This window comes from Pseudonaja textilis, chromosome 1, assembly GCF_049901715.1.
Source record: "Pseudonaja textilis isolate UNSWEBS1 chromosome 1, rPseTex1.2, whole genome shotgun sequence".
NCBI classification, from domain to species: domain Eukaryota; kingdom Metazoa; phylum Chordata; class Lepidosauria; order Squamata; family Elapidae; genus Pseudonaja; species Pseudonaja textilis.
Window position 1 is genome coordinate 111,566,691 of NC_141990.1, and position 27,162 is coordinate 111,593,852.

General features: G+C 38.2%; 1 protein-coding gene across 1 annotated transcript in view; it reads left to right on the plus strand.

The window, feature by feature from the left end:
- The window catches only part of NT5E (5'-nucleotidase ecto), a 30,092-nt gene extending 3,251 nt beyond the window's left edge, over positions 1-26,841 (plus strand). The window contains exons 2-9 of the mRNA XM_087914669.1: positions 4,747-4,969; positions 11,475-11,663; positions 16,518-16,715; positions 19,902-20,056; positions 21,452-21,560; positions 22,591-22,740; positions 24,440-24,640; positions 26,212-26,841. Of these exons, the coding sequence (XP_087770795.1) occupies positions 4,747-4,969; positions 11,475-11,663; positions 16,518-16,715; positions 19,902-20,056; positions 21,452-21,560; positions 22,591-22,740; positions 24,440-24,640; positions 26,212-26,372 (1,386 nt within the window). The 3' untranslated portion in view covers positions 26,373-26,841. The remainder of the gene's footprint in view (positions 1-4,746; positions 4,970-11,474; positions 11,664-16,517; positions 16,716-19,901; positions 20,057-21,451; positions 21,561-22,590; positions 22,741-24,439; positions 24,641-26,211) is intronic.
- Positions 26,842-27,162: the final 321 nt, after the last annotated feature.

A 27,162-nucleotide genomic window follows, 5' to 3' on the forward strand; every position in this document is an offset into this window, starting at 1 on the left:
CCACCTCCTCTTTTCCTTTTCTCTTTTTTTGAAATTTCTTCTTGTACAGCTTCTTCTTTTGCTTACTCTTGGGAGCTTTTAATCTTTTATTTATTATCTCTGTCATCAATGTCTTAGTTTTAGTTCCTTTTGTATCTTTTGGCGATGTCTCTAAATCTTCATGTCCATCTTGGCAGTTTTCCTCTTCCTTTGGCTCTTCCTCTGTAGGATTCCTTTGTTCTGCTATAAATTGCATTACTTTTTCTGCCAGTGTGTTCAATAGTCCCCTTCTTTCTTTTATCATTTCTTTCACACTTTGCAGTTCCAGCTTAAATTCTTTGCTTGCTTCTTCCATTTTTTTAATCAATTGTGTTATTCTTTATTTTATTAAAGTTAGTTGTAATCCTTGCCAAGTTTATATCTCTTTTCCTTATTGGTCCTTCTATTTCCTTTGCCCAGTCAACCCCCAACAGTCCCAAGATACTGCCTTCCTTTGTCCTCTTGCTGCAATCTCCCCCTTTTTCTTTTAAGCTTCCAGGGTTCTTGTTATGCTAAAATCTTTTATTTCATGTTTTTTCTCATTCACACATTAACAGACCAGTAATTTCCATAAAGTCGTCCAGGAAAAAATGCCTTGTACCATTAGGTGGCGCTCTATATCACTTCCACTTTTCAAAGTTCTTTTTTTTCCTTTTTTCAATTATATTGTTAATTTTCAAACATTTCAACCATTGGCTTTTTTTAAAAAAGTATAATCAATTCCAAGCAAGTTCAGCATTTTATCCAATGCCTAATTAATGCCAGGTTCTGTATATTATTCTCAATTCTGTCCTTAATTCTGTTATAGCTCTTTTGTAGTCCAGTTTTTATTTACCTTATATCGTCCTCTTGTTTTATATTCACCGCTGTTGTACTCTCAAACAAGGAATCTTTCTTTCTGCTTTTCGGGGTTATTAAAACAAAAGGTTCAGCTTCTCTTATCTGGATACATGTCGCTCACCACTTCACCTCTCCAGCACACACTTAGGTCCTGGTGGCTTCCCATCTTGAAGGCAGCCATTAAAACTGCCGCTTCTCCCTGTCTTCCAGGGGAATATACCAAGCCAGGGAGGGGAGATGCAGCTCCCCTCAACCTGGCTGGCGGTCTCCCTCTCTTCCCCTACCCCTCCGAGGTGGGTCTGATGTTTCTGGTCCTGTAGGGACCCCTCCAACAGGGTAAGCACGGATCGTAGCCATGCCTGATCGCAGTCTCCATCCGTCCTCGATGGAATTGCCCCATACTTCATAATATTCTGATACGTCTCGTTCTTTCCATTCTAATGTCACACTATCTAGTTCAGCACATTGAAAAATCTTGTCTGTTATTGCTTCGTCATTTGGGATTTCTTTTGACTTCCAAGTTTGGGCAAGCAATAATCCTGCTGCCGTAATAACATGAATAATTAGATATATATCTGCTTTACTAAAATTCTCATCTATTATTCCTAATAAGAACATCTCTGGTGTAAAGTTAATTTTCATACCCAACATTTCTTCTGGCCATATCCAGATTTTAGGGACAAAACTCTTGTATTTTCTTGCAAACATCTGATTTTTGATCACGTGGCCATGTGGATGTTGCAGTGGTCATCAGTGTGAAAAATGATCATCAGTCATTTTTTTCAGTGATGGTGTAATTTTGAATGGTCACTGAATGAACTGTGGTAAGTCGAGGACTACCTCTACAGAAAACTGTTATTTGTTTGTTTGTTTATTTATTTATTAAATTTATATTGCTGCCTACTTGCACATGGCGACTCAAAGCAACTTATAGGACACAAAAACATAATATAAAAGCAATACAAATAATAAAATAATAAAAGATGACAATAATAAAATAATAATCCCGCCCCTAGCCCGGTGACAACACACATTCATACTAGCCATTTAATAGTCTTCGTCTTGCTCTGGGTTCTTCGCCAGGCCCACTGGCAGAACTACGTCTTCAGGGCCTTCTGAAAAAGTTTTAGAGTGGGGGACATTCTAATTTCCAGAGGGAGGGAGCCACCACAGAGAAGGCCCTTGCAGAGAAATTGATAATATCTAAATTAAGGAATTATCTAATCAATATATTTCCAAATATTATCCTGACCTAGCTCAGGAGAAAAAGAAACCCCTATGAGATGGATAAAATACTCATGAGTTTGCATGATGAGGACAGCTAAACCATTTTTTGACCATTTTTGTGGTTGAACAGTTGCTCAATCAAAGTTGCCTTTTCTGAAATTCTTCTTGGAGTCATAAGGAGCAGATAAAAAGGCCTGGATAAAATCATCCAATTTAAAATCATGAAATTTGATGATTGGATTAGAATTTGAGGAAAACACTTCATAGCAGGTTTGTTCAGCCTGATCCCTTCCAGATATAATGGGATGATAACTTCTAGCCATGTTGGAATAGTTGCTATACAGTCTTTGATTCCTGGTTGGAAAATTTCCAAGCAGTTGATTTGAAGTAGAAATAGAATATTACAAGGTAGACTTTTGTGGTGGTCTCTCATGAAAAGAAGACACTATGCAAAGTTGTCTTGGGATGAGAGCGCAGAGAGAACTCCGAAACCCTCTTTTATTAGAAGCAATCTTTGTTAATGTAGCAATTCTGTTAACGTCCTATCACACACGCATTACATCACACAACATGCACTGATCATTCGCATAAAGCATACAAGGCTGCAGAGTTTAAGTTTGCTACAGTTCTGGTTAAGAAATGGCAACAATTTGTCTTTGCTCCTTGCTCCGTGTTCTAGCCAACCACCAGAAGGCTCCGTTGTCCTAGCACGTACACAAAGAACAAAGAATCATAGTTCCCACAGACTTTATGAGTCAATGAAGAGATATAGTGTGGTGGCGAACCCATGCCATGCCTGCCTGGAGTGGCACACAGAGCCATATTTCCAGGCACATGAGCCATTGCCTGTTGCTCTTCCAGGTTCCGGTGCGCCGGCCAGCTGGTCTTCACGCGTGCGGGAGTGCTGGAAACCGGAAGAGCTGCTACCCTTTATCAGTTTTCTATTAGTTGAGTATACTCTTGTTCAAAGGTCATTACCATATTTCAGTGTTGGTGAAGCTTTTCAGCACCAAGTGCCGAAATGGGAGCGCGTGCATGCGCATGTATGCTGGAAACCAGAAGAGTAGCTGCCTAGGGTGCGTGCACCTACTGGGAAGCTAATCTTCCGGTTTCCGATGCTCATGTTCCGAAGCACATGCCACTTGGTTTTCCAGTTTCTGGTACACTTGTGTGTGCAAAAACCAGCTGGCCAGTGCACATACATGAGCCGGAAACCAGAAGATAATTTTTCCAATGTGCACATGCACCACCCAGGTGACTGCTCTTCTGGTTTTGGGCATGTGTGCACATGCACGCACTCCCGTTTTGGCACTTGGTGCCGAAAAGGTTCATCAACACTGAAATATAATAATGACCTTTGAACAAAAGTATACTCAACTAATAGAAAACTGATAAAGGGGGACCTTAAAATATTTTCTGCTATTGAGGAAAGGAAAAAAAGAAATCTTGCCCTTTAAGGAATAGGCAAAGTTCTTTCCTTTTGTGGATTCAAATTTCCTGGTTGGGAGAAATGCAGAATGATTTGGTCAGCTGCTTTGAAAGTCAGAATCAGTTTATTAATAGGAAGGCAGGTGAAAAGAAATCTCACAGCGTTCCTAGGATTAATCTAATAAGTGGGTAAGAAAACCCTTTTCTTATACTTTTTCAGGTCCTTTGATTTGGAAGTGAAGTCTTTGATTTGTGTGTGTTGAATTCCTGTGTCTTTGAGGTTGGGATCTTGGTTTTATGGTCCTGATCGTTTGTAGTTGCTTGTTTGCTATCATGGTTCCTTCCTGCCATGCCTTTTGGTTTGCTTTTCACAATTTTTTTATAGCTGGCCATCTATTTGATTTCTATGGGAAAGGATCTTTGCTAGTTTGTAGGATTTTTTCTCTGAATCTCATGCCTGTAATTTTCTCCTTCCTTTGTTGTGAAAAGTAAGCCGGGTCCAGCTATTTTAATAGCCCTACTTGACAAAGGGTGGGGGCTGTTTTCCTATAAGAGAGGGGAATCATAACTTCCAACGCTATTCATTATCTAAACTGGAACAACTAAAATGCTATTTTTTCATCCGTGATCTTTGAAATAGGGAAAATCCAGAATTAATGTTTATTTAATTTCCCAAATATTGTCTTGTATTCTGAATTGTTAGAGAATTTCATTTATAATCAATAGTGAGAGGGCTCCAGGCTTCTTGACTAAGACGTGACTTGTTATCTTTATTTTATTTTAATAGATTTGGTATTTTGGTCAAAGGAAAAGAAGAAAGAACCAGCACAGTCTGCTAAATGGTTAAAGGTTTTTAAAGTTCCTTTTGGTTAATAAATATAGTTACTCCTTGGTTTTACATGAAGAATATAATCCACATAAGCACATAATTGTGCTGTTCTAATTTTTACAATCAGAAAAATACTATGTTGGCTTGTTGGTATTCATTGAAATAGATAGAGATTCTTTGTAGAGATAAAATTTGGATTTAACTTGTTAGTGATATGATATAGCTGATTTATACGTTTTAGAAATGTTTATTTGTTTCTTCTGTGCTTACTATTTCTTCCTCCTTTGCAAACCGTATGACATTGTTAATCTGAAAGTAATGTGATTGATATGTACATATTTATATGTCATAATTAATTCTAATTAATTGTATTTTCCCTTTCCTTTTTAATATTTATTCTCTAGGCTCTAGGAAATCATGAATTTGATAATGGTTTGAATGGATTATTGGATCCCCTCCTTAAAAATGTAAAATTTCCTATACTGAGTGCAAATATTAGACCAAAAGGGCCAATAGCAAGTAATATCTCAGGGTACATCCTTCCTTATAAAATAATAAATGTTGGTTCAGAAAAAGTGGGAATTATTGGCTATACCACAAAGGAGACACCTATTCTTTCAAATCCAGGTATACATTTTTTTCATGCTTATATATAGAAACAATAATTATATAACTAGATGTACTAGTGATTGCATCATTCACATCATATTTTATTTCTTTTCTAACATGAAATTGGGATTGTACTGTCTTTCACAGTTGTAAGAGAAAAAAGTTAACTGCCAACTAGGCGCTGAGTTTTATACAGAATATAAACCTGATATAGTTCCTGCTCTCTTATTTGACTATAACAGGATTAAGGTTAACAGAATTAGTGATTTACTGCAGATTGGGAAGAGGATACCTGCTGATGATAGGATGAAGTGAAGCAATTTTAGGAATGAAAAATTGTTGAAGGAAAGAGTTGGTCTGAAGACCAGAAGAGACCATGCAAGTTGAACCATAATTTTCAGAATATTTGTGGTTTGACTCTTTCTCAAAGGCTTTTTATATATTTATAAATCCCAGATTTCATCATTTTAATAATTGTTATTCTAAGATTTTATGGCACACAAAAATATTCTTTAGTACAATCCTCTTTGTACACTTATTCTCCTACATGATGCCTTTCCCACGTGTTCAGCTAGGCATATATGAGATTGTATTAACATTAAAAGTAAAAATAATATGATGATGATATAATAAAAAAATCTTACTTTTGTAAATATTCAGGAGAATATAGTCAGTTTAATGTCTATTCTGGCAAATTGATAGGGGCAATAATCTAATAAAAATTGGGCATATAAAGAAACAAGCCCTCCTAAAGAAAATCCGCATGGATTCCACAAACATAAAGACTGATTCACCAACCATTTAGAATTTATTGATAGATACATGGACATAGAACAGCTAACCCAATGATGGTTTATTTGGGGATTTTCAAAACAGTTTTGATAATTGCTCATCAAAGGCTAAGGGCATCAGAGTGAGGTAGGGTGAAAGATGTCTGCCCATCATTAGGAAAAGAAATATAAAAATTAAAAAACTGATATGGTCATGCACTAATACAAATATATGGTATCTTTGTACTGGGAAAAGTTGTACGGTTCTGGTTCCTAGACCTGAAAAATGATATAATAGGACAAAAAAATACAGAAGAGAGTTATGAAAGTAATTAAGGCCTTAAACACCTTCACTACAAGAAAAGGCTAGACTCTTTAGCTTGGAAAAAAAAAAACACTATTGTAGGTAGTGATGTTTGAAGTGTATAAAATTTGCATGGCATGGGAAAAAGGATAGGGAGAAGTTTTTCTCCTTTTTCCAAATGCTAAGACCGTGAACGATCAATCAAGCTGTTTTGAAGATTTATTATAACAAAAACCAGGCAGTTGTTTCCACAGAAGACCATAAACCTCTGGAATTTATTATAATAGATACTAACTTGGATGGTTTAGAAGGGATTTGTGATGACCTGGGGCATGGCACAAGGGCAACACAGTTAAATAAGCAAGAAGAGTCCCTTTAATTATCTCCAACTTTGCCCCAGTTATCTTTGTCCAGGTTATCTTTGTCTGGAAAAAACTCTGTCAGGAACAGCCTTTAAGTGGAGAAAATTCGGTCCGAAAACGAAGTATGTACAAACTGTAACTAAAAATCCAAACAAACCACGCTACAGTAATTAACTTGATAGGGCAGGAGAAGGAATTGCAGACTTGAAAGTACAGCCAAACACACACAGTTGGGAAGACTCCAGGAACTCAGATAAGCCTCGACAATAACAGATAATTCATGATTTGCTCCCAACAACTTGCTGTGCACAGCTTCACTTTTTAAACACTGTGTTCCTAGCTGCAGCTAATGAAGGGAATCAGGGCCCTTTCCTCCCCTGTAAGCCATGCAACTCACATTGTTCCCTTCTCCATTCCTCCCTGCGTGCCCTAGGATGAAGAGGGGGTGACCCTGGGTCTTCCTCTGAATTCCTCTGCCTTATTCTAACTCTCTCCTTCTCTGCCCAGCCGGACTTTTCCTTTCCCCAGTTTTTTCCACAGCCAACAGAGCCACACTCCCAGTCCCTGTCAGCTGCTTGGCCTCCCCCCTCCGAATCAGATTCTGACAGGGGCATGGCAGGATTGGATAAATTCCTGATCTATCAATATTCTATCAAGCATATTTCCAAATACCAGTTTCAAGGACATGGGTCTCCCCTGTATGATGAGGGGGCCACTATAAATGACCACTGTGAGGGAAAAGAATGCTTCTCTGAGGTGGGTTTAAGCTTGATCCAACAGGGTTGTTCTTATGCTTTATCATAGGTCAGAGAAAGAATTAATGGTACTTGATGGATATCCTTCCATAATGCTGGATGTTTCTTCTAGTGTCGTTCTGCTTTGTTTCAATTTCATTAATATGATAGGGCAGAACATGTTGCCTTCATTTCATGATTTTTGACTGTTAAGAATGTTAAATCATTTCCCCCAAATAGGATCCTCCGCTGTCAGATAATCTAATACAATTCCTTGATCCTCTATTTTCATAAAGTAACTACGATGACATACAATAGAGAATGAACTCTATCATATGACTATTTCGTTGAACAAATGAAACAGCAAAATGTTTTAGAGATTTGTACTCCTCCAGCTTTCCATTCTTTCAGAATACTCCGATCCATTATTGACTTCCAGTTTTTCCCATATCTGTCAGTCTGCATGCCTTGTCCATTGAGTGCATTTAGTCCCCAACAACAGTGGTGGTATGTTACTGGTTCGGACTGGTTCGGCTGAACCGGTAGTAATAAAAAAAGCCTCCGATCAGCTGAGAGGAGGAAAAAAAGCCTCCATCAATCAGCTGAGAGGATAAAAGACCGGAAAGCGCATGGGAGGGTGGGGTGTCACTCCTAGCTTTTGTTTCTTCATCCTCTCAGCTGATGGGCTTGTTAGGGGTGTGTGTGTTAGGGGCGCACTCATGCACGATCACCCACCAAAGCAGTAGCGACTAAGGTAGGATCCCACTACTGACCAACAAGCTGTTTTTCTGGGATTGTAAAGCTATTTCATGCTTCCCCAAATACATAGGTGTGTTTCAACATGATTAGAAACAGAAAAGGCAGGATTTCAGGTCAAATGAAGAGATCAAAACACATACAATTCTATAAGCGTAGCATTTTGCAGACATCAATTTGAATATCCATAGATTTTCTATAGTGATACCACGTCCTCTGTCCTAAATCTATCCTCGGACTGTAGATAAGCAATAGCAGGTAAATTTGAGTGGGACCTTGTGAAGCACTGCTATTGGCAAAAGAACCACATATTGAGTGAGATTCACAGGGATCCAATGGGACTCTGCTTATCCAACAACGGGACTCTGTGTATTCCACCCCATTACAGACTCATGCTTGTTTCCCAAACACTAATTCTGAAGATCAACAAACCCAGCATAAGGACACATGGGAGTGAAAAGCTGAAAAAGAGTTAAAGTTAAGGAAAAAGTTAAAGAATTTGGCAGGAGCCCATTTTACAAATAAAATGGCTTTTCAGTTTATGCAAGACATCATTTTGAGAGCCACTCAGAATTGGTTAGAAGATGATCAGCTATATAAGTCTTTTAAATAAATAACTATCTTTAGATCCAACAAGCAATCATCTTCATAAAATCTATAATTTTTTTCTTCTTCCAGTACTGTAAATACTTCTTTCGGATTGGCTATGTGAAATTTTAATTCTTATTCACTGGAATTTCCTTCACATTAATCTGACATGGATATTCACAAATACTATCACTTAGCTAAGAATTAATATAATCAAATAATTCCCAGGGCACTAACTAAAATTCTTGGCATAGACTGAGATTTCGATTCAACCACTTGTTGAAATAAAATATGTCTTGTTTTTCTGAAAGAATGGAAAGAGCATGAGCTCATTTTGTTCAGGCAGCCCAAGATATTTTAAAGAAATCCAAATGTACAACATGGTCTATGATTACAGATTAAAAACATCAGGCTGGGAATTTGGTGTTTACTGTCAGTCAAATGAAATGCTTTGTTTTATTTGAGAAGGTTGACTAAATGGTCTTGGTACAAGTATCCACAGTATGAGCAGTTGGAAACCATTCCTTTCCCAATGCTGGAACATCATTTCAAAGATAAATGGTTGGAGTAGGGATAATTATTGTGCAGTATTAAATAAATATAGTACTAGAAATTACAAGAGGCAATGTTTTCAATCTTGTTTCTAGTTCCTTTGCTTTGATGGGTTGAAGGTAGTATTTTAAAAAGTAGAGAAAATGAACATTGTACAGATAGTCCTTGACTTACAACAGGTCCTTTAGTGACCATTCAAAGTTACAACTTTGACTTATGACCCTTTTTCACTTACGACCACTGCAATATCCCCATGGTCACAGGATCAAAAGTCAGTTGCTTGGCATCTGGTTAATATTTATGATGGTTGCAGTGTCCTAAAAGTCATGTGATCACTTTTTTTGACCTTCTGACAAGCAAAATTAATGGGGAAGCCAGATTCGCTTAACAACCTTGTTACTAACTTAACAACTACATTGATTTGTTTAACAACTGTGGCAAGAAAAGTCGGGCAATGGGACAAAATTCATTTAACAAATGTCTTGCTTAACAACAGAAATGTTGGCCTCAATTGTGGTCGTAATTCGTGTTTTTGATTCAGAAGAAATATTGTTTTTTTGTAATTACACTATTTACTAGTTACTCTACTCTTTCAGGCTATGTGGACCGTTTCAGCACAGCATCACCAATAAGACATATTGAAAAATCACTCGGAGTTGAATTGCCTGTGCCTTTTGAAACACCGGTTGAATCCCACCACTGATGTCATCACACATTTTATACTCATGTCAAAATGTCTGATGCAGATACGTAACTCATGACATTTGCATCATGCCCACATTTGCCCCTCTTTCCGGATATTTTCCTTGTTCCACTCAATATGGACAATTTATAAAGATATAAGATGCCTTGCAAAATTCAGTTTCACATCTGCTCTAAAGAAGTTACCAGCAAAGCTAGCAAAACACCAGCAAATTGCCTCTCACAGCATTACTCAGAAGTATTTTTTTTTAATTTTACTTTTTTTTCCCTGAGCATTTGTGGCACTGAGAAATCTGGCTCATAACTACATTGTTGCAATGACTGAGCTATTTCATTCCAAGGGCCATTTCAGGGAAGTGGTGTGTGATGATGTGTAATGATGGGGCTACCATATATGGCCCCTGTGGGGACAAAGAATGCTTCTCTGAGGTGGACTTTGTCCTGATCCAACAGGGCTGTTCTCAAAATTTATCATAGGTTAGAGAATTAACTACTTGGTGGATTTTCCTCCATAATGTTGGATGTTCCTTCTATTGTCATTCTGCTTTGTTCCAATATCATTAATATGGCAGGCCAGGACATGTTGCTGCATTTCACGATTTCAGACTGTGAAGAATGTTACACAATTCACAAATGTTGGATACATACAGGTCTCTACTATCAGATAATCTGATACAAATCCTTAATCCTCTATTTTCGTAACATAATTACAGTGGCAATAAACGTCCTGACACCTAGTTTAGCCCTTTCAATCATAATTAAACCTACACCTGAATTTTCCTGCATATGTTCATCAATTCTACTTTATAAAATGTTCATTAAATACAAACTAGGACCTCTAATCTAGAGACTTTTTTGGAAGCCATGCAAGCCATCATATTCTTCACCACGTTTGTTCCATTAAGGAGGTATATGTGACGTACTACAGATTCCTTTAAAGCTGATGTTTAAAACACACACACACATACACATTAATTTCCCATTGTCCCACACAATTTAAATATTGGTAATGGCATCCCCTTATATGAAAATACTTGGCCGCCAGTTTTTAGAAAATCAGGTTTAAGCTAAGCAGTTGCAATATGCAAAGATAAAACCAATCATTTTTTAGGAGAGGACATACCCCACCTCCCTTTTAAGACCCTTGCCAAGTCAGTCTATGGAACTGTCAATCATTTTGTTTTGCAGAAAAGTCAGTCATAGATGAATGCTCACAGATAAAATAGGTGAACATTAGATCTCATAACTAGCATTAGATTTCACTTGTTTTATTTATGTAATTTATACAGCTGCCCATCTCACACAATTGATTCTGGGTGATTTACAAGATTAAAACCAACAGCCTTACCAACAATTGTTAATACCCAAAGAAACAATTAATCCCACTTACCACCCGTAGCACTCTTCCTTCCTGTTAGTTTTAAGGGTGGCTGCCTTTGAACTTAGTGTGGTAATTACCCATGAAGATTAACAGGCATTGAAAATCTGATTCTACAGCTAGTTTTCTTTTAACATGAGTGGCCATTGACAAATTTGAAGACATTAAATGCTATAGTTTTAACTACGAAGGACATTCAACTATATTAAATATCTGATACACTTTATATTAACAAAACAATTCTAAGACATCTGATGTTTATCCTGTTTGAAAGGAACTTTTTAAACAATGAAGTACTAAGTGGATTTTCATTGGTAAAACATGCTTTCTAGGTAAACAATGCAATAACAATATGTATTTCCTCTCTGGATTTTCAGGACCATATTTAGAGTTTCGAGATGAAGTTGAGGAATTGCAGAAACACGCAGACAAACTTACTACATTGGGTGTCAACAAAATCATTGCACTTGGTCACTCTGGTTTTAAGGAGGACTGCCGCATTGCTCAGAAAGTTAAAGGTGTAGATGTTGTGGTTGGAGGACATACAAACACATTTCTTTATACAGGTATGTTATTTCCTCACCCCCCCAAAAAATGATTTTTATATAACCTTGCAATTAGAGTACCAAATTTTTTAATTCCTCACACTCTGATCCATGCAAGGAAGTCATCATGCGTTTACATGGTTTTTTTAAATATCATTTGCTTGTGTAAATTCTGTAGAATATTTTTGGATAACTAATCCTAAGTGAACTAATTGGTTTGAGTCATATAAAAAGAAAAGTTCATCAGATCAGTAACGGTGTCTTTTATACATTCAGCTTGATGTATAGTTTGTTTTTCAGTTTGTTAAGCATCAGAGCTTCAATTCTCAGGAATTTCATTGATTTTAGTTTGCTGAAGGATATCAAAATGCTGGAATTTGGTCAAATATTCCTTACTTCAACGAACCATTTTTCTCTCTTTACTTATTCATGCCTTATCTTTGTTCTAGAATATATTTGTCTATGTAAATTTTCTGTTTGTTTCCCACTGCCACAACTTTATACCTCTTATGCGTTATGCTCAGTGAGTGTAACAAACTTTCCTGTGTCTGAAATGAAGGTTCTGAAGGAGAATGACTTACAGGTAGTCCTTGGCTTGGGATCATTTGTCTCATGACCATTCAAAGTTATTATAACGGTGCTCAAAAATGTGATTTATGAACAGTCCCCACACAACTGTTGCAGAGTCACTGTGGTGACATGATCGAAGTTTGGATGTTGGCAACCAGCATGTATCTGGGATTGCATGATTGCTGTTTGTGACCTTCCCAGAGGGCTCCTGACAAACAAAGTCAATGGGGGAAGTTGCTTAACAACTGCATGGTCCCTTTAAAGATCATGGCAAAAAAAGCTATAAAGTTAGGCACAAGCAGGGGCTTGGACTAGATGACCTCCAAGGTCCCTTCCAACTGTGTTATTTTATGAGAACTCACTGAATGATGGAAGTGAGGGAAGTCCCGGTCCCAATTGTGGTCATATGTAAAGGACTAACCTGTGTTTTTAAAGCTGTCAGAACTCATAATTATCTTCTAAGATGTTTCTCAGGAAGATGAAAGGGAGAAAAAAAATTGACATGCTCTCTTATAGTGACCAGAGTGGATAAGTTGGGATGCTCCAGTTCCCCTCTCTTAAACATTGCCATCTTGTAGGTTCTCAGAAGCAAGCTCCATTGCAGCCCCTGTCCTTTGGAATGACCCCCCGCCCGCCCTTCTGCAATCTGACAGACCCCCCCCCACTCCACCCTTTATTCTTCCCTGAATGCATTCTGAGACCCTGCTATTCCCTCAGGTGTGGAAGCTAGGACACGATGAGGGTGGGATGAAAATGTGGACAGATGCCAGTTTGTTCTATTTCTAGTTTTATTTTTACTGGTTTCACACTGTTTTATGCTGCTTTACTGGCTGCAGCAAGCCTTCTGGAGTTGTTTTTAAGATGCGCAGCTATAGCACACACACACAAACCCGCTAATGTCTTACTTCATGATATATATGTACGTGGCTTGTTTTGCAAATTTGACCTGTGGAATAGTTCCTTCCTTGTGGTTTTACTTGGCTCTCTCCGTTGTTTGGAATCGAGCCTGGCATCTGGTTTCTCCCAATTTGAAACATATTATTTATAAACTCCGAAATGGCTGCGTTTTCTAGAAAACCCAACTATACTAAAATGTCCACTTATCTTTTGTCACACAGAAACCGATGTCCATTAATGTAGACGGCTTCATCTGAATATACTCAATATACTCTAGAACCTATTTCAGTAATCTGAGTTGGATTTTCTTTTTTGAAAAACACATGATAGCTAAGTAACAGCACCATTCACTTCTTGAGTTTTTTGGCTGCTGTCAATAAATGCCTTTGGGAGCTGTTGAAGCGTGTTGTTTTGTGGCATATAGGAATGTTTGTGCTAGGAGGAAGAAAGGAGCATTCATGACAGGAAGCGTTTGACTGGCTGACTAGGGAAGGAATTAAAAAAAATATGCAGTAACAGGTTTTTCCAGGAGACTCATCAATGTTTGGATAACTCTCGGATTGGATAAATACTTCAGGCTGAAGTATTTGTTGATTTAATCTTCCACCTGAAAATAACCTAGCACCTTTAGAAAATGCAATAAAACAGTTGTGTCCAACTGTCTGTCATTGAGTAAGGTACATTAAAGGCCAATGGCAGCTAAAGAACTGGCAGCTGTGATTTCTCATTTTTGTGTATATATATGTGGGGAAAAAAGCACAACTACTATGACGTGGGAAAATACCCGAGCAAAGCCGAATGCCATGTGGGAAGAAATATCTATCTGGTTCAGTTCTGGTTCAGCCGGGAGAAAGATACTGGAGACAAAATGGAGGCTGGCGGCGGAAAAAAAGGTCTATTTATTGATGAACAGAACCACCAAGCACATGGTTCTGGCACAGCTGCCCCAGAGGTGGTATTCAGCAGTTTCTGACCAGTTCCAGAGAACCAGTAGTGGAAATTTTGAGTAGTTCAGAGAACCGGCAAATGCCACCTCTGCCTGGAGTTTTTACAGTATCCTTCCCCTGCCACCCCCACTCCCCCACCAAGCCACGCCTACAGAACTGGTAGTAAAAAAAATTGCATCCCTCCACTGAGCTGCCCACATAGAATTGAGAGTGGAGGTTTTTATACCTTCTCTTGGCTTCGCACTTGAACTTCCTGTTTCTATGCAAGAACATGTATTCTATTGGCTGCTGTCAGACTCCCATGGGGCCATTTAGGGGTAATGTAGGAGTTATAGCTGGCTCTATAGGCAAAGTACAGATCCTAGGTGTTTGTCTGAGCTATGGTTGAGGTTTGGACTGCTGATGCAATTAAAGGAGCATTGAGCAATTCCTTCTGTGTCTGAGGGCTAGTCCTACCTTTGTTCAGACCTTGCTGCAGGGAATTTCAAAATATCCTGTCTTGTATGGATTTCTGCCTGCAGTAGTTGTTTTGCCTATGGATAGAATGACCTAGATACTTGGTTTCTTTCAATAAGCTCTTTATCTCTTAAATGCTCACATCTGCTGAGGATTATTAAGAAAGGTGGGGGATGCTTTCTGCCTCCAAGAGCATGTTTCTCCATTTCTCCCTTTAGGGAAATATAATATCCTGCCTTTTTAATATTTTCTAAAAATATTTCATTCTTCTAGGAGGAGTGGGGGCTTCCCTCATACATAATATTCGTGCACTCACAAACAATGAACCGGTTGGTAATGTAAGTGTAGCCCACCTCTGCTTATGTACATCTCTGCTTATGTTGACGTGCAACCACTGTTGGGAGCAGAATTTCCCATGCTAAGCAAGAGAGTTGCTATATAAATCACACCCGATTTTAGAACCATTTTGCCATGGTTGTTAAGCAAATCACTGTCATTGTTAAAGGAATCATGTCATCATTTTATTGCTTATTGTACCCTATGACTATCATTAAGTGTTGTACCTGATGATTCTTGACTCTTGACAAATGTACCTTTTCTTTTACGTATACTGACAGCATTTGCACCAAGACAAATTCCTTGTGTGTCCAATCACACTTAGCCAATAAAAAAATCTATTCTATTCTATTCTATTCTATTCTATTCTATTCTATTCTATTCTATTCTATTCTATTCTATTCTATCATTAAACGAATCCAGCTTCCCCCATTGACTTTGCTTGTTTAAAGCTAGCTGGGAAATCACAAATGGTAATTACATGACCCCAGGATGCTACAATCATTGTAAATACATGCCAGATGCCAAACATTGGGATTTTGATCACATGACCGTGGGAATGTTGGACACGTCTGGAGGCCTGGTCATAAATTACTTTTTTCTGTGCTGCCAAAACTTCCTTAATGAAAGATTTGTCAGTCGATGACTAGCTGTATTAGCTAGTCATACCATGTCATTTGTTTTTAAATATATAGCATATGAGCACCTACACCTGCCTGAATTCTTGAAGTCGTTCTTTATTTCAGTTGAACCTTTAATATGAAACAACACAGCGCCAGAATTGAATCTGCCCATCCAGTCTCTCAGAAAGAGTTTATTGTGTGTGGGGAGCTCTTGTTGGACCTGATGACAGGCCTTTCTGGTGGTGGTGGGTGGCCCCCTTTCTAGGATCAATTTCCCTGCAGACAGATTGTTCTCCTGGCGTTTCATAAATAAGCCAAAGCATTGTGGTTTCAGCTTCAATTTGACCTTTGGGTTTGTTTAAGCTATGAGGTGACTGTGAGGCTTTCAACACTTTATTTAGGTTTTTTTAATAGGTAGGTTGTAGGTTTGTGTGTGTGTGTGTGTGTGTGTGTGTGTCACCTAGCACCCTTCCTGATTACGGTGGGCTACAGATATTATAAATAAATAAGCAAGCACTCCAATGGCGTGATTTTCCAAAAGAGAGGCCGTTCCCTACATGGGGGAAAAAAATCCCTCAAAACTGCAGTGAAACTCCTTCTGTGGCTGAGAATGCAGGTGGCAGGTGAATCAATAATATTGACGTGATTCAAGGAAGTGAGAAAAAGCCACTTGAGGAATAAATGATCTGTGCTTTGATCTGCTTTTTACTTCAGTTGCATTGTGAGTCTAGCGAGCAGAGGCGAAACATCTTGTTGCTCTGATCCGTAATCCCTTGGCGAGGCAGCTGAGCAAAAGTCCTTGGCTAGAGATTCATGAATGAATATTTTGCCCTTCTAATCTGGAAAGGTTGGAAACTTACAGCATTAGTGAACTCTTAATATTCTCTTTGGGATTGATTTTAATAATTGAAAACCAAGCCCATATACCGTAATAAGTAAATAGGTCACCATTTTATTCACACAAAATGTCTGTCAATTGGCGTGTTCTGTATTCAGAGAGTGGAAGATCATTCTTGCCTTGGTTCCTTTTCTTTTCTTCTTTTTAGGAAGTCCACCTTCCAATGAAGTGGCAGCCGGTAATTATCCATTTATGCAGTTATCTGATGATGGACGCGAAGTGCCTGTTGTTCAGGCATATGCCTTTGGAAAATATCTTGGCTATTTGAATGTCACATTTGATGATAAAGGAAAAGTAATTAAAGCATCTGGAAATCCCATTTTATTGAATAAGAATATTCAAGAAGGTATGGAATTGGGAAGGGGATGTGAAATGTCCTTAAGCATCAACTGAGTAAATATGATATTTCAAAATCTAATACTATTATATTATATACTGTATAGATGATTATGTCATTAGACACATGTTTGATTTTCTCCAGAAGAAGCCTTCTAAAAACCATCTGCATAATATCAACAAGATAATTATGAGTCTTTTTAAAAACATAAACTATAGTACAAGGCAGCATATAAGTGTTATGTCCCAAAGGTGCTTTTTAAAGAGGCAGCTGGACTTTCTGGTTTTAATTTGAAGACGTTTTGCTTCTTATCCAAGAAGCTTCCTCAGGTCTGAAGAAGCTTCTTGATTGAGAAGCGAAACATCTTCAAAGAAAACCAGAAAGTCCAGTTGCCTCTCTAAAAAGCACCTTTGGGGCACTTCCATCGACGATGGATGGAGACCGCAATTGTGCACAGCTTCTATCCGTGCTTACCCTGTTGGAGGGGTCCCTATGGGACTGGAACTATCAGACCCACCTCGGAGGGGTAGGGGAAGAGGGGGAGACTGCCAGCTGGGTTGAGGGGAGCCGCATCTCCCCTCCCTGGCTTGGTGTACTCCCCTGGAAAACAGGGAGAAGCAGCAGTTTTAATGGCTGCCTTCAAGATGGGAAGCTACCAGGACCTAAGTGTGTGCTGGAGAGGTGAAGTGGTGAGCGGCATGTATCCAGATAAGAGAAGCTGAACCTTTTGTTTTAATAACCCCGAAAAGCAGAAAGAAAGATTCCTTGTTTGAGAGTACAACAGCGGTGAATATAAAACAAGAGGACGATATAAGGTAAATAAAAACTGGACTACAAAAGAGCTATAACAAAATTAAGGACAGAATTGAGAATAATATACAGAACCTGGCATTAATTAGGCATTGGATAAAATGCTGAACTTGCTTGGAATTGATTATACTTTAAAAAAAAAAAAAGCCAATGGTTGAAATGTTTGAAAATTAACAATATAATTGAAAAAAGGAAAAAAAAGAACTTTGAAAAGTGGAAGTGATATAGAGCGCCACCTAATGGTACAAGGCATTTTTTCCTGGACGACTTTATGGAAATTACTGGCCTGTTAATGTGTGAATGAGAAAAAACATGAAATAAAATTTTTTAGCATAACAAGAACCCTGGAAGCTTAAAAGAAAAAGGGGGAGATTGCAGCAAGAGGACAAAGGAAGGCAATATCTTGGGACTGTTGGGGGTTGACTGGGCAAAGGAAATGGAAGGACCAATAAGGAAAAGAGATATAAACTTGGCAAGGATTACAACTAACTTTAATAAAATAAAGAATAACACAATTGATTAAAAAAATGGAAGAAGCAAGCAAAGAATTTAAGCTGGAACTGCAAAGTGTGAAAGAAATGATAAAAGAAAGAAGGGGACTATTGGAGACACTGGCAGAAAAAGTAATGAAATTTATACCAGAACAAAGGAATCCTACAGAGGAAGAGCCAAAGGAAGAGGAAAACTGCCAAGATGGACATGAAGATTCAGAGACATTGCCAAAAAATACAGAAGGAACTAAAACTAAGACATTGATGACAGATATAATAAATAAAAGATTAAAAGCTCCTAACAGTAAGCAAAAGAAGAAGAAGCTGTACAAGAAGAAATTTCAAAAAAGAGAAAAGGAAAGGGTGGGAGGAAAGATGTGAGACAGGAAGATGAAAATAAATGTAATATTAGAGGGGAAAAAAGAGGGATAAAGAGGAAAGGCCAGGAAAACTTAGTAAAGGGGAAGCTGGCCAAAACTAAGAGAAATGACAAGGCTGAGAGATTTAGAGATAAAGGTTAGATATAGCATAAAGGGGGGACACCACATGGGAATGCATCTTTGTATGAAATGATTTTGATATGGAATTAATGAACTGAAATATGAAAGGGAAATTTATCTAAAGATTAGTCAAATGGACAGTAACTTGAAGTGATATTGATTAAGAAAGTTGAAAATAACTAGGACTATGTATAAATATTGTAATCTGGAATCACGTTGCTCACGTGAAGAGATGTGTAAAAAATAAAAATAAAAAAACTTGGAATTTTGTTTTTTAAAGCAGCTTTGGGGCAACCCTGACCTGGACGACTGAGAATCACCATAAATATATATGTAGCATGTTTTCAAGGGATTTGTGAAAGAACAAAGCTTTTCCATTTTGTTCAACCTTGACAGCAACAAACTGATTGCCCATTCTGTATCTTCTTTATTGCTAAACTGAAGAAAATGGGGAGATAATCAGAAGCAGATTTTATAGGGAAAGCCTGAAATTTGGGGGCTCAGTGTTCTTCAATGCTACATCCAAAGCACTTGAAATCTACCATTTCTGATATAACTACAATTATCAGTCTTCTTCCATTACTGCATTGCTCAGGAATGAAATGATGTGACATGGTTCCCAACTTACTTTCATTAATACCTATAAAGATAAACATGGTTATTTGAAATGTATTATTACTCCCTTTCATAGAAATATATTATTTTTGTAGATCTGGATTAGTTTCAAAGCATTACTGTAGATAATACCCACAGGCTTGGGTACACCCACAGGCTTATATTTTTATCTTTGTTGTGCCATTTTTTGGGGGGGAAACACATTTGGATTAAGTACTGACAAGTCTTATGTGCACACACATATGCATTCCAAAGCATATTTTACTTTGAACCTGAAACAGCAATGTTTTCCCCTCTTCCTTGAGTTTTTTCTATCACAACTACTTTGTCTTGAAAATAGTCTTATGCCTGATACAAAGAGAAAGAAGATTGCTTTTGAAGAACTAAATCCAAGTTGTCCACAGCCTTGCCATCTAATTGTGAAATCCTTTCAAAACTAAATTTGAGATTACTTCCGAGTTTTCGTTTCTACTGTATTTCTTTGAGGTGGTTGAATACCAATTCTATTGTAATGCTATGTAGTGAAAAAATAAAGGTTTCCCCCCTATTTATATGTAATACTTCAGTTTAGAAAGCAAGAAAATGCTTTGGAGAATGAGGGAGATGCTCATATAGTTCCTGTCTGCAATGCCTTAATCCAGCTGGGTTTTTACATAGCAGTCAATCACCTAGCACAAATTTTGTAGCAGTTGCAGATGGCCAGTTGCACAGTCTCGGTGAAGCATTGCCAAACCCCGGTCTCAACTCAGTTACTGTTATAATCACGATTTTTGTTTTAGATCCAGCTGTGAAAGCAGAAGTTACAAGAATGAAGGATCAGCTACAGAATTATTCCTCGCAAGTAATAGGGAGAACAATTGTTTACCTAAATGGTACGACTCATGCTTGCCGTTTTCATGAGTGCAACTTGGGAAATTTAATTTGTGACGCTGTGGTAAGGAAGTAACAAATTAGAATACAAATAACTGGTTCTGTACTTGATGATCTAAACTATAGTTAAAGGAACATTGTTGCTGTGTGAGGCACACACCCTTAATGTTGAAATCAGGGAAGTTCCATAGTCTCAGAAAGACTATTGAAGTGTAGAATTAATCCTGAAGTTCTATTTATGCACAGTTTAGTAAAATGTGTCCAAATAACCTTAGTAAACCTTAGTAAAGATTGGTTCTAAATCAGAAAGGAGTCGCTGTTATTTTGCTCAACAGTTGCCGATATTTGCAGGGTGATGATAGATCGGGGTGCATAGGCCTTGGCTTAGGAACCCCAAATAGCCTGGCAAAACTTCTACCATGTCTGATTTTAGTTTCCTATCTTGCTTCCAAGCCCTGCCTCTTTGTCCTTGTCTTGCTTTATTTGTATCATGGATGCCGCAGAATCTGATCTTCTCTTGTTTGGCTTGTCCTTCCTCCTCTTCCTTGCCAGCATCATTTCCAAAAGTCCCAACCAGTTGTCTGCCTTCTATGCTTCATTCCTATTGCTGCTGGTCTTGGTACCAGCCCTAATTTCAGGTCCTCCTCCACCTGCTCTGTTGTCACAATCTCCATCCCGCCACTGTCTTACTAACTCCCACTAGCCTGTCATGCAATGGTGCTTTTTGTCATAGTTGCACCACTAGCCTGTCACGCAATGGTGCTTTTTGTCACAGTTGCATCACCCTTATTGCACAGTTCTTGACAGGAGTAACTATTGGTATTAACAAATGTATGCACCTGGAAATCGTATTGTGCTTAAAAGAAGGGTGCCCAGCTCGCAGACAAAATGGAGTCAGCTGGGAGGCCCAATATAACCCAACAGTTTCTCCCTCAGAGCCACAGTTTCTCTATAGTCGTTACCCCACTTCTCACTTTGCCTCAAAATGGGAAATAATCTTTATCTCTGATGAGGAGCAGCTCAGGATTAAGGTTTCTTTTCTCAAAAAACAACAAATACCCTTCAGTAAGGCTTCCAGAAGTATTGTTAAAGGCAATCTAAAAGGAAGCTGCTATTGAAGAGAATGAGCTAAGCCCTCTCTATTCAATTTTATGTCTTTCTCCCAAAAAAAGTATTTCCATACAGATAGCAAAAGAACTCCCATTGGCATTAGTGGAGGCTCTTTGAAAGCCGCATTGCCAGATAGAAGGGGCCCTTTTGAGGGAGGGGTGCTGCAAGGAAGGAAGGTTTGTAACAAAACTACTTTACTATAGGCTTGTTTGGTTTTAGTGGAAAACAGCTATGCTGTTAGAGATCATCTCAGGAGTTCTAGTTTTGATACACCGATGACCTTAAAAGCTAAGTGAAAAGGATAGTGGAGGATGGATTCACCTTTTTTGTTCTTTATGAATGTTTTTAGGTTTACAATAACTTAAGACACCCAGATGATAGTGAGTGGAATCATGTTTCCATGTGCATTGTAAATGGTGGTGGAATACGGTCACCTATTGATGAACAAGCCAATAATGGTATGTGCAATTTCAAGAGCTTTTACACAGTGCCACTTCAATTTCCCTTCGTTTTATATCAATATTTAAGTTTGTACTTGTATCCACTCTATTCAACTACTGTCACAGTTTTCCAAAATCCCTCTTTTGCATATTCCTTCATGGGAAAAAAGCCCATTCTTCCGTTAATATTTAAAAACTATATCAGGTTGGCCTTTAGAAAGCATCTTATTTATGTTTTTATTACTTTGCTGTAAATATCTTATCCAACCCCCCTGTGGCACTACTAGTTTTTCTCTTGGAAAATCATCTAATCATTTTATACACATTGAAAAACAGTGCTTACAAATTTTCTGATAATGATCTCTGGTCTATGACTGTAATAAATTCTGATTGATTGTGATTTTCTGATACTTTAAACTGCACATTATTATGTTTTTATTGTGTTTAACTAATTCTTTAAACGTAATTTAATTTTTATACTGCAGTGCACTGGAGACCATGAGATGGCACGGGTAGAAACCACAAAAATAAAATTAACATTCCTACTCTTCATATGAATGATTGATGGCCTGCCACTTTTAGCCCAAGATGCAAACTAGATGCAATTCTAAGATGCAAAGTGGAGTGGAAGATAGTTTAGCCCTTTGAGGTCACCTACACAAAAAGCACAATTGCAATATCTTTATTGTAATGTAGCATTAACAGAATCTTTCAAATAGGAAAACATTTCTTCCCTCCTTTCCTTTTACTTCCCAGTAAACTAGGGAAGATCCCTTCTGAGCTGCTCCTCACATCCCTTTTTCTTCTGAGGGCTGAGATACCTTTTGCATGATGGTTTTTCTAATCCTTGGATCTTGCTCCTGTCTCCCAAGGTGATTCCTACAATGCCATTAGAGATAAGGACTAGCCTTAAGGTCTGACAGGGAGTCTCATTGTGGAATAAGGTTTGAACTCTGCTCTCTTCCATTTAAGCAATTCCACAAAGCTTAAAAAGGAACAAAATTGTGCATACTATGACTTACTACTATGACTGTTGTGTTCTAATCAGGCATTATTACCTTGGAGGAACTGACAGCAGTTTTGCCATTTGGAGGAACTTTCGACTTGCTGCAGATCAAAGGTTCTACTCTAAGACAAGCATTTGAGCACAGTGTTCACCGACATGGGCAAGGAAGTGGGGAATTGCTACAGGTCTCAGGTTAGCTATCTTCATCCGTCGCCAGCACAAAGTGCTAAAATCTTTTTCGAGCATTAACAGTTCATCTTTTCCTGCTCAACCCCTCCCTTCCTGGGGGTGGCAGGAAAGAATGATTTACAGTAATCTCCAGCATGGGCATCATCCCAGAGGTGTAGTGTCACTAAGGAGTCAGGTAACCGGAATAAGAATCTGTCTCAGACTTCCAGCTTGAGTAGCATTGGATGTAAACAAACACAACATACTGGAGGCCCCAGTACTCACCTTTCCCTATGTTGTTGCCAAACTGTGAGGGAGAGTCGGGGGGAGGCAGCCAAGCTTCAAATAAATAATGCTAAACATCTCAATCTTTGGTTGAAGTTTTCATGGGGATGTGCATCAGAATAATCTGAAGGCCAGATTCCAGGCCAGATCAAGTATAATTCAGCACAGACCTTCATCTAGCCTTGGTAGTGGAGATGAGAATCCCTCCGACCATACAGCAGTGGTCTTGTGTAAACCCCTGCCCTCATTTCTTTCCCTGGAGCTACACTGTGTTGCTGCAGCCACATCATAAATAAAATGTTTCAGGATTTACATGCTGGGATGTAAAGATGATTGTGAATGGCAGGTCAGTTCTTAGCATTCGACTGTTTTTGAATTGGAGGTGAGCAGATGAGAAACACTTAAGTCATTCATGCCTTTATTTACTTAATGAAGGTCCACTCAATAGCGATTCATGCAGTGGTGGGATTCAAAAATTTTGACTACCATTTCTGTGGGCATGGCTTGGTGGGCATGGCTTGGGGAAGGGTACTGCAAAATTTCCATTCTCTCCCCACCCCACTAACCTGCTTTCCAGCTCCGTTCTCCTGTGCAGGGCAACAAAAGAAGACCCAGCCGATCAGCTGGGGCTTGGAAGGCAGAGAATAGATGGGGGCAGGGCCAGTCAGAGGCGGTATTCAGCAGGTTCTCCGAACCACTCAAAATTTCCGCTACCGGTTCTCCAGAACTGGTCAGAACCTGCTGAATACCACCTCTGGATTCATGGGAAAACAGCAGTTGTAATCTGAACTGATTTATGGTAAATTCTTATAAAGTGGAATTAGTAACTCCTAGTTTTTAAAAAACTCAAAAATAACAATTACGTTGAGAAATTATGTTGTCTATTACTTTCCTATTTGGTAAGGTACTTTTCTGTTTTGTAATGCTGCAGGAATATATTTATTTTATTTCCCTGCCCCAATAAAGTAAAGCTAGAAATGCACTTGCATATTACATTGTAAGCACTCCTAGTATGGTTTAAAAGGTGCGGTGGGGGGGGGGGGGAGGGGAGGCTGGACATGAAGTTGTTTTCAGAAGAATCAATTTTCCTATAGAGGTTCTTGCTGGAGGAAGATAGAATTGTCAGAGGGGAATTTCCTGTAACCAGCACATCTCCTGTGCTGATGGTCTATGCCAATGTGGAACAGATGCAAAGTGCCACCGTAGAATGAATTAAGAATAACTTCTCCCTTTCTGCTAGTTGAAGTGTTTTGCACGCAGACTTGAATCCATGGTACTGTGAATCTGGTTTTACCATTTGTCCACCAAACCCTTAACCTTAACCCCAACCCACCAAAAGTCATGAATAGCACAACTTTTTAAAAATATTTTTAGAGATACAAACCAGAGATTTGCAATAGATGGTACCTAAATACTTGTGACTTTTGTTTCTTAATAGGCATAAAAGTGGTGTATGATCTCTCCCAAAAGCCAGGGGAAAGGGTGGTCAGCTTAAATGTTCTTTGCACAGAGTGCAGAGTACCAGCTTACGTGCCGCTTGAGATGGAAAAGACCTACAAAGTGCTTTTACCTTCTTTCCTTGCTGCTGGCGGTGATGGATACTACATGCTAAAGGGGGACTCAAGTAACCACAGCAGTGGTAAGTATTAGCCTTCCTGGTGATTAGCAGATGGCAATGTAATTAGAACGACTAATTATGGAAGTACTGGAATTCATATCCCTGAAATGAATCTTTACAACGTAACTAAGGACAGTATTGCTAACATCCCACAATTTCTATGTTCCCTTTTTCAAACTGCAACAAAATCTAATATGATTTGGGCCATTATGCAAATGAGGGAGAATAGAACTGCAAGCAACTTCACCATTTTCCTGTAAAGCAAGATTTGAGATAAAAATACAAAACTTGATCAAAGGGTCATCTTCGATGAAGAGCCATGGTAGCACAGTAGTTAGAATACAGTATTGCAGGCTAACTCTGCCAACTGCCAATAAATAGTTCGATCCTGGAGGGCTCAAGGTTGATTCAGCCTTCTATCCTTCCAAGGTCAGAAAAATGGCGACCCAAATGGTTGGGAGAAATAGGGGAAAATATGCCCTGTAAACTGCTTAGAGAGGGCTGTAAAGCACTGTGAAAATATAGATCAGTCTAAAGTGCCCTTGCTATCATTTTCGTGTCTTTTACTTCCAAATAGAATAATCAGGCAGCATTTGTGTTCAAGGTATTAACACAGGTTTATTTATAAACTAGCTAGGAAAATCTACTTGTGTATCAAAAATGCAGTTGGGAGAGTAGATCTCAAGTTTCTCTCTAAAGAAACATTTTCACTGCTCCTTTCTATCTGGTGGCATGGTTGGTGCTGCCTCCTTATTCTACAACACCAGCAAAAAACCTCTTAAGGCTGCAGACGCTGCGTGTGCAGTTTATAAAATCTAGGAATAGAAAGACAGAGAAATCTTAATATGCATGAGATCAACAGCAAGGACAGCGGCAGCTATTCAAGAAAATGCACACTAGCATTCGAATGGCCATTCTGCTCTGTCCTGAAAACACAACACTAGTAGAATTGCCTTGCATGAGATGGGCTGCTATATAGATTTGATAAACAAACTTTGAGTGTTTTCCATTTCAAATAGCAGTAAATGGATCCTGTGCATGTTTCTTTTTTTTTAAAAAAAAGAATACTAACGTTAAAAGCCAGGTTTTCACAGTGACTTAAAGTATTTGACTGACATTGGGGAGTGCCGGTTCAAATGCTTACTCAGGAGTTAACTTCACAGCAGAGCACTGAGTCAGTCAGTCGCTATTCTCAATCTAATCTACTAAAAACTGGGCTCCTGGGTGATATAAAATGAAGGTTGCATGGGAACAGAGCCACGAGATACAATTGGCTGCAGATTCCCTGGGCAAAGTACATATGTGATTACTTTTCAAAAATGAAATTACTCTCTTTACACCATGTGACTTCCATTTGTTATAAAAATAATGTAGTAAGGATTCTAGACTTTGAAGGCTCTCCTAGGAGTATACTACCATAATAGAAGGCAAAGAGAGGTAAGATTATTGTATTGTACTAAGACAAGGAATTTCACAGTGGCTGTGTCCAGAACACGTTTCATTTTTTGAAATCTATTTCACACAGATCACTTATAGGCAGTCCATCATTGGCTAATGTGGAATAATTATTTTAAACAACTTGTTTTAAACAGGTAATCTTGATATTTCCATTGTCGGTGACTACATCAAAAGAATGGGAAAGGTTTTTCCAGCAATGGAAGGTCGCATAATGTTTTCGGCTGGGACTTTGTTCCAAGTACATCTTTTCTTGACCTGGGGATTATGCATTTCACTTTTATATTTCATTCTTTAATTTCAAAGATATTTCAGACTCTTTGGTCAACATTTAGTTCATGCACTCTCGGAAGCCAGCATGTAAATTTTAATTAGCATTGTATATATATATATATATATATATATATATATATATATATATATATGGGGGACATTGACAAATGGCAGAAATATAAATTGAAGATTTCCATCTGCATCTGAATAACAGCACAAAGCATGGTTGGAGAATTCCAACAAAGTTACTCATGAAAATTGGCCAGTGACAGTAAATGGTGTTATGCAACAACTTCTGTAAAATCTGTTTAATAAAAAGAACATTCTTTCATTTTTGGTTCTGTACATGATCTTCAGTTAATGCAAAAGTCATCATGAATGAAGTCCGAATAATCTTTCAAAGTCAAGTTCTGCATTTTTCCTCAGCGAAAATTATTCAGAAGAACAAATAATGGGATTTTCCTGAGATTCAATAAACAATAGGCTTTAATCAATCTTTTTTGAGTAAAAGTTTTTGTTTTCTGAAATAAAGGTTAATTATATGTACAAACAAATATACAAGACTAAACAAATAACCTAGTCATTAAATTAGCACACAGCAGTCATCTATGAAACGGAGTTAATTCAGTATCTTGATGTGTATGGGATCTTGATAAGATAAAGGAGCCATTCTTTTCAACCTGTGAAAAATAATGGAAGAGGGAGGGGAAAGAAAATATATCAGCCAATGAAAAGACCACCGCTATTTAGTACAATAAACATAAGTAATACTAATACAGTGGTACCTTGGTACTCAATTGCTTTGAAACTCAACG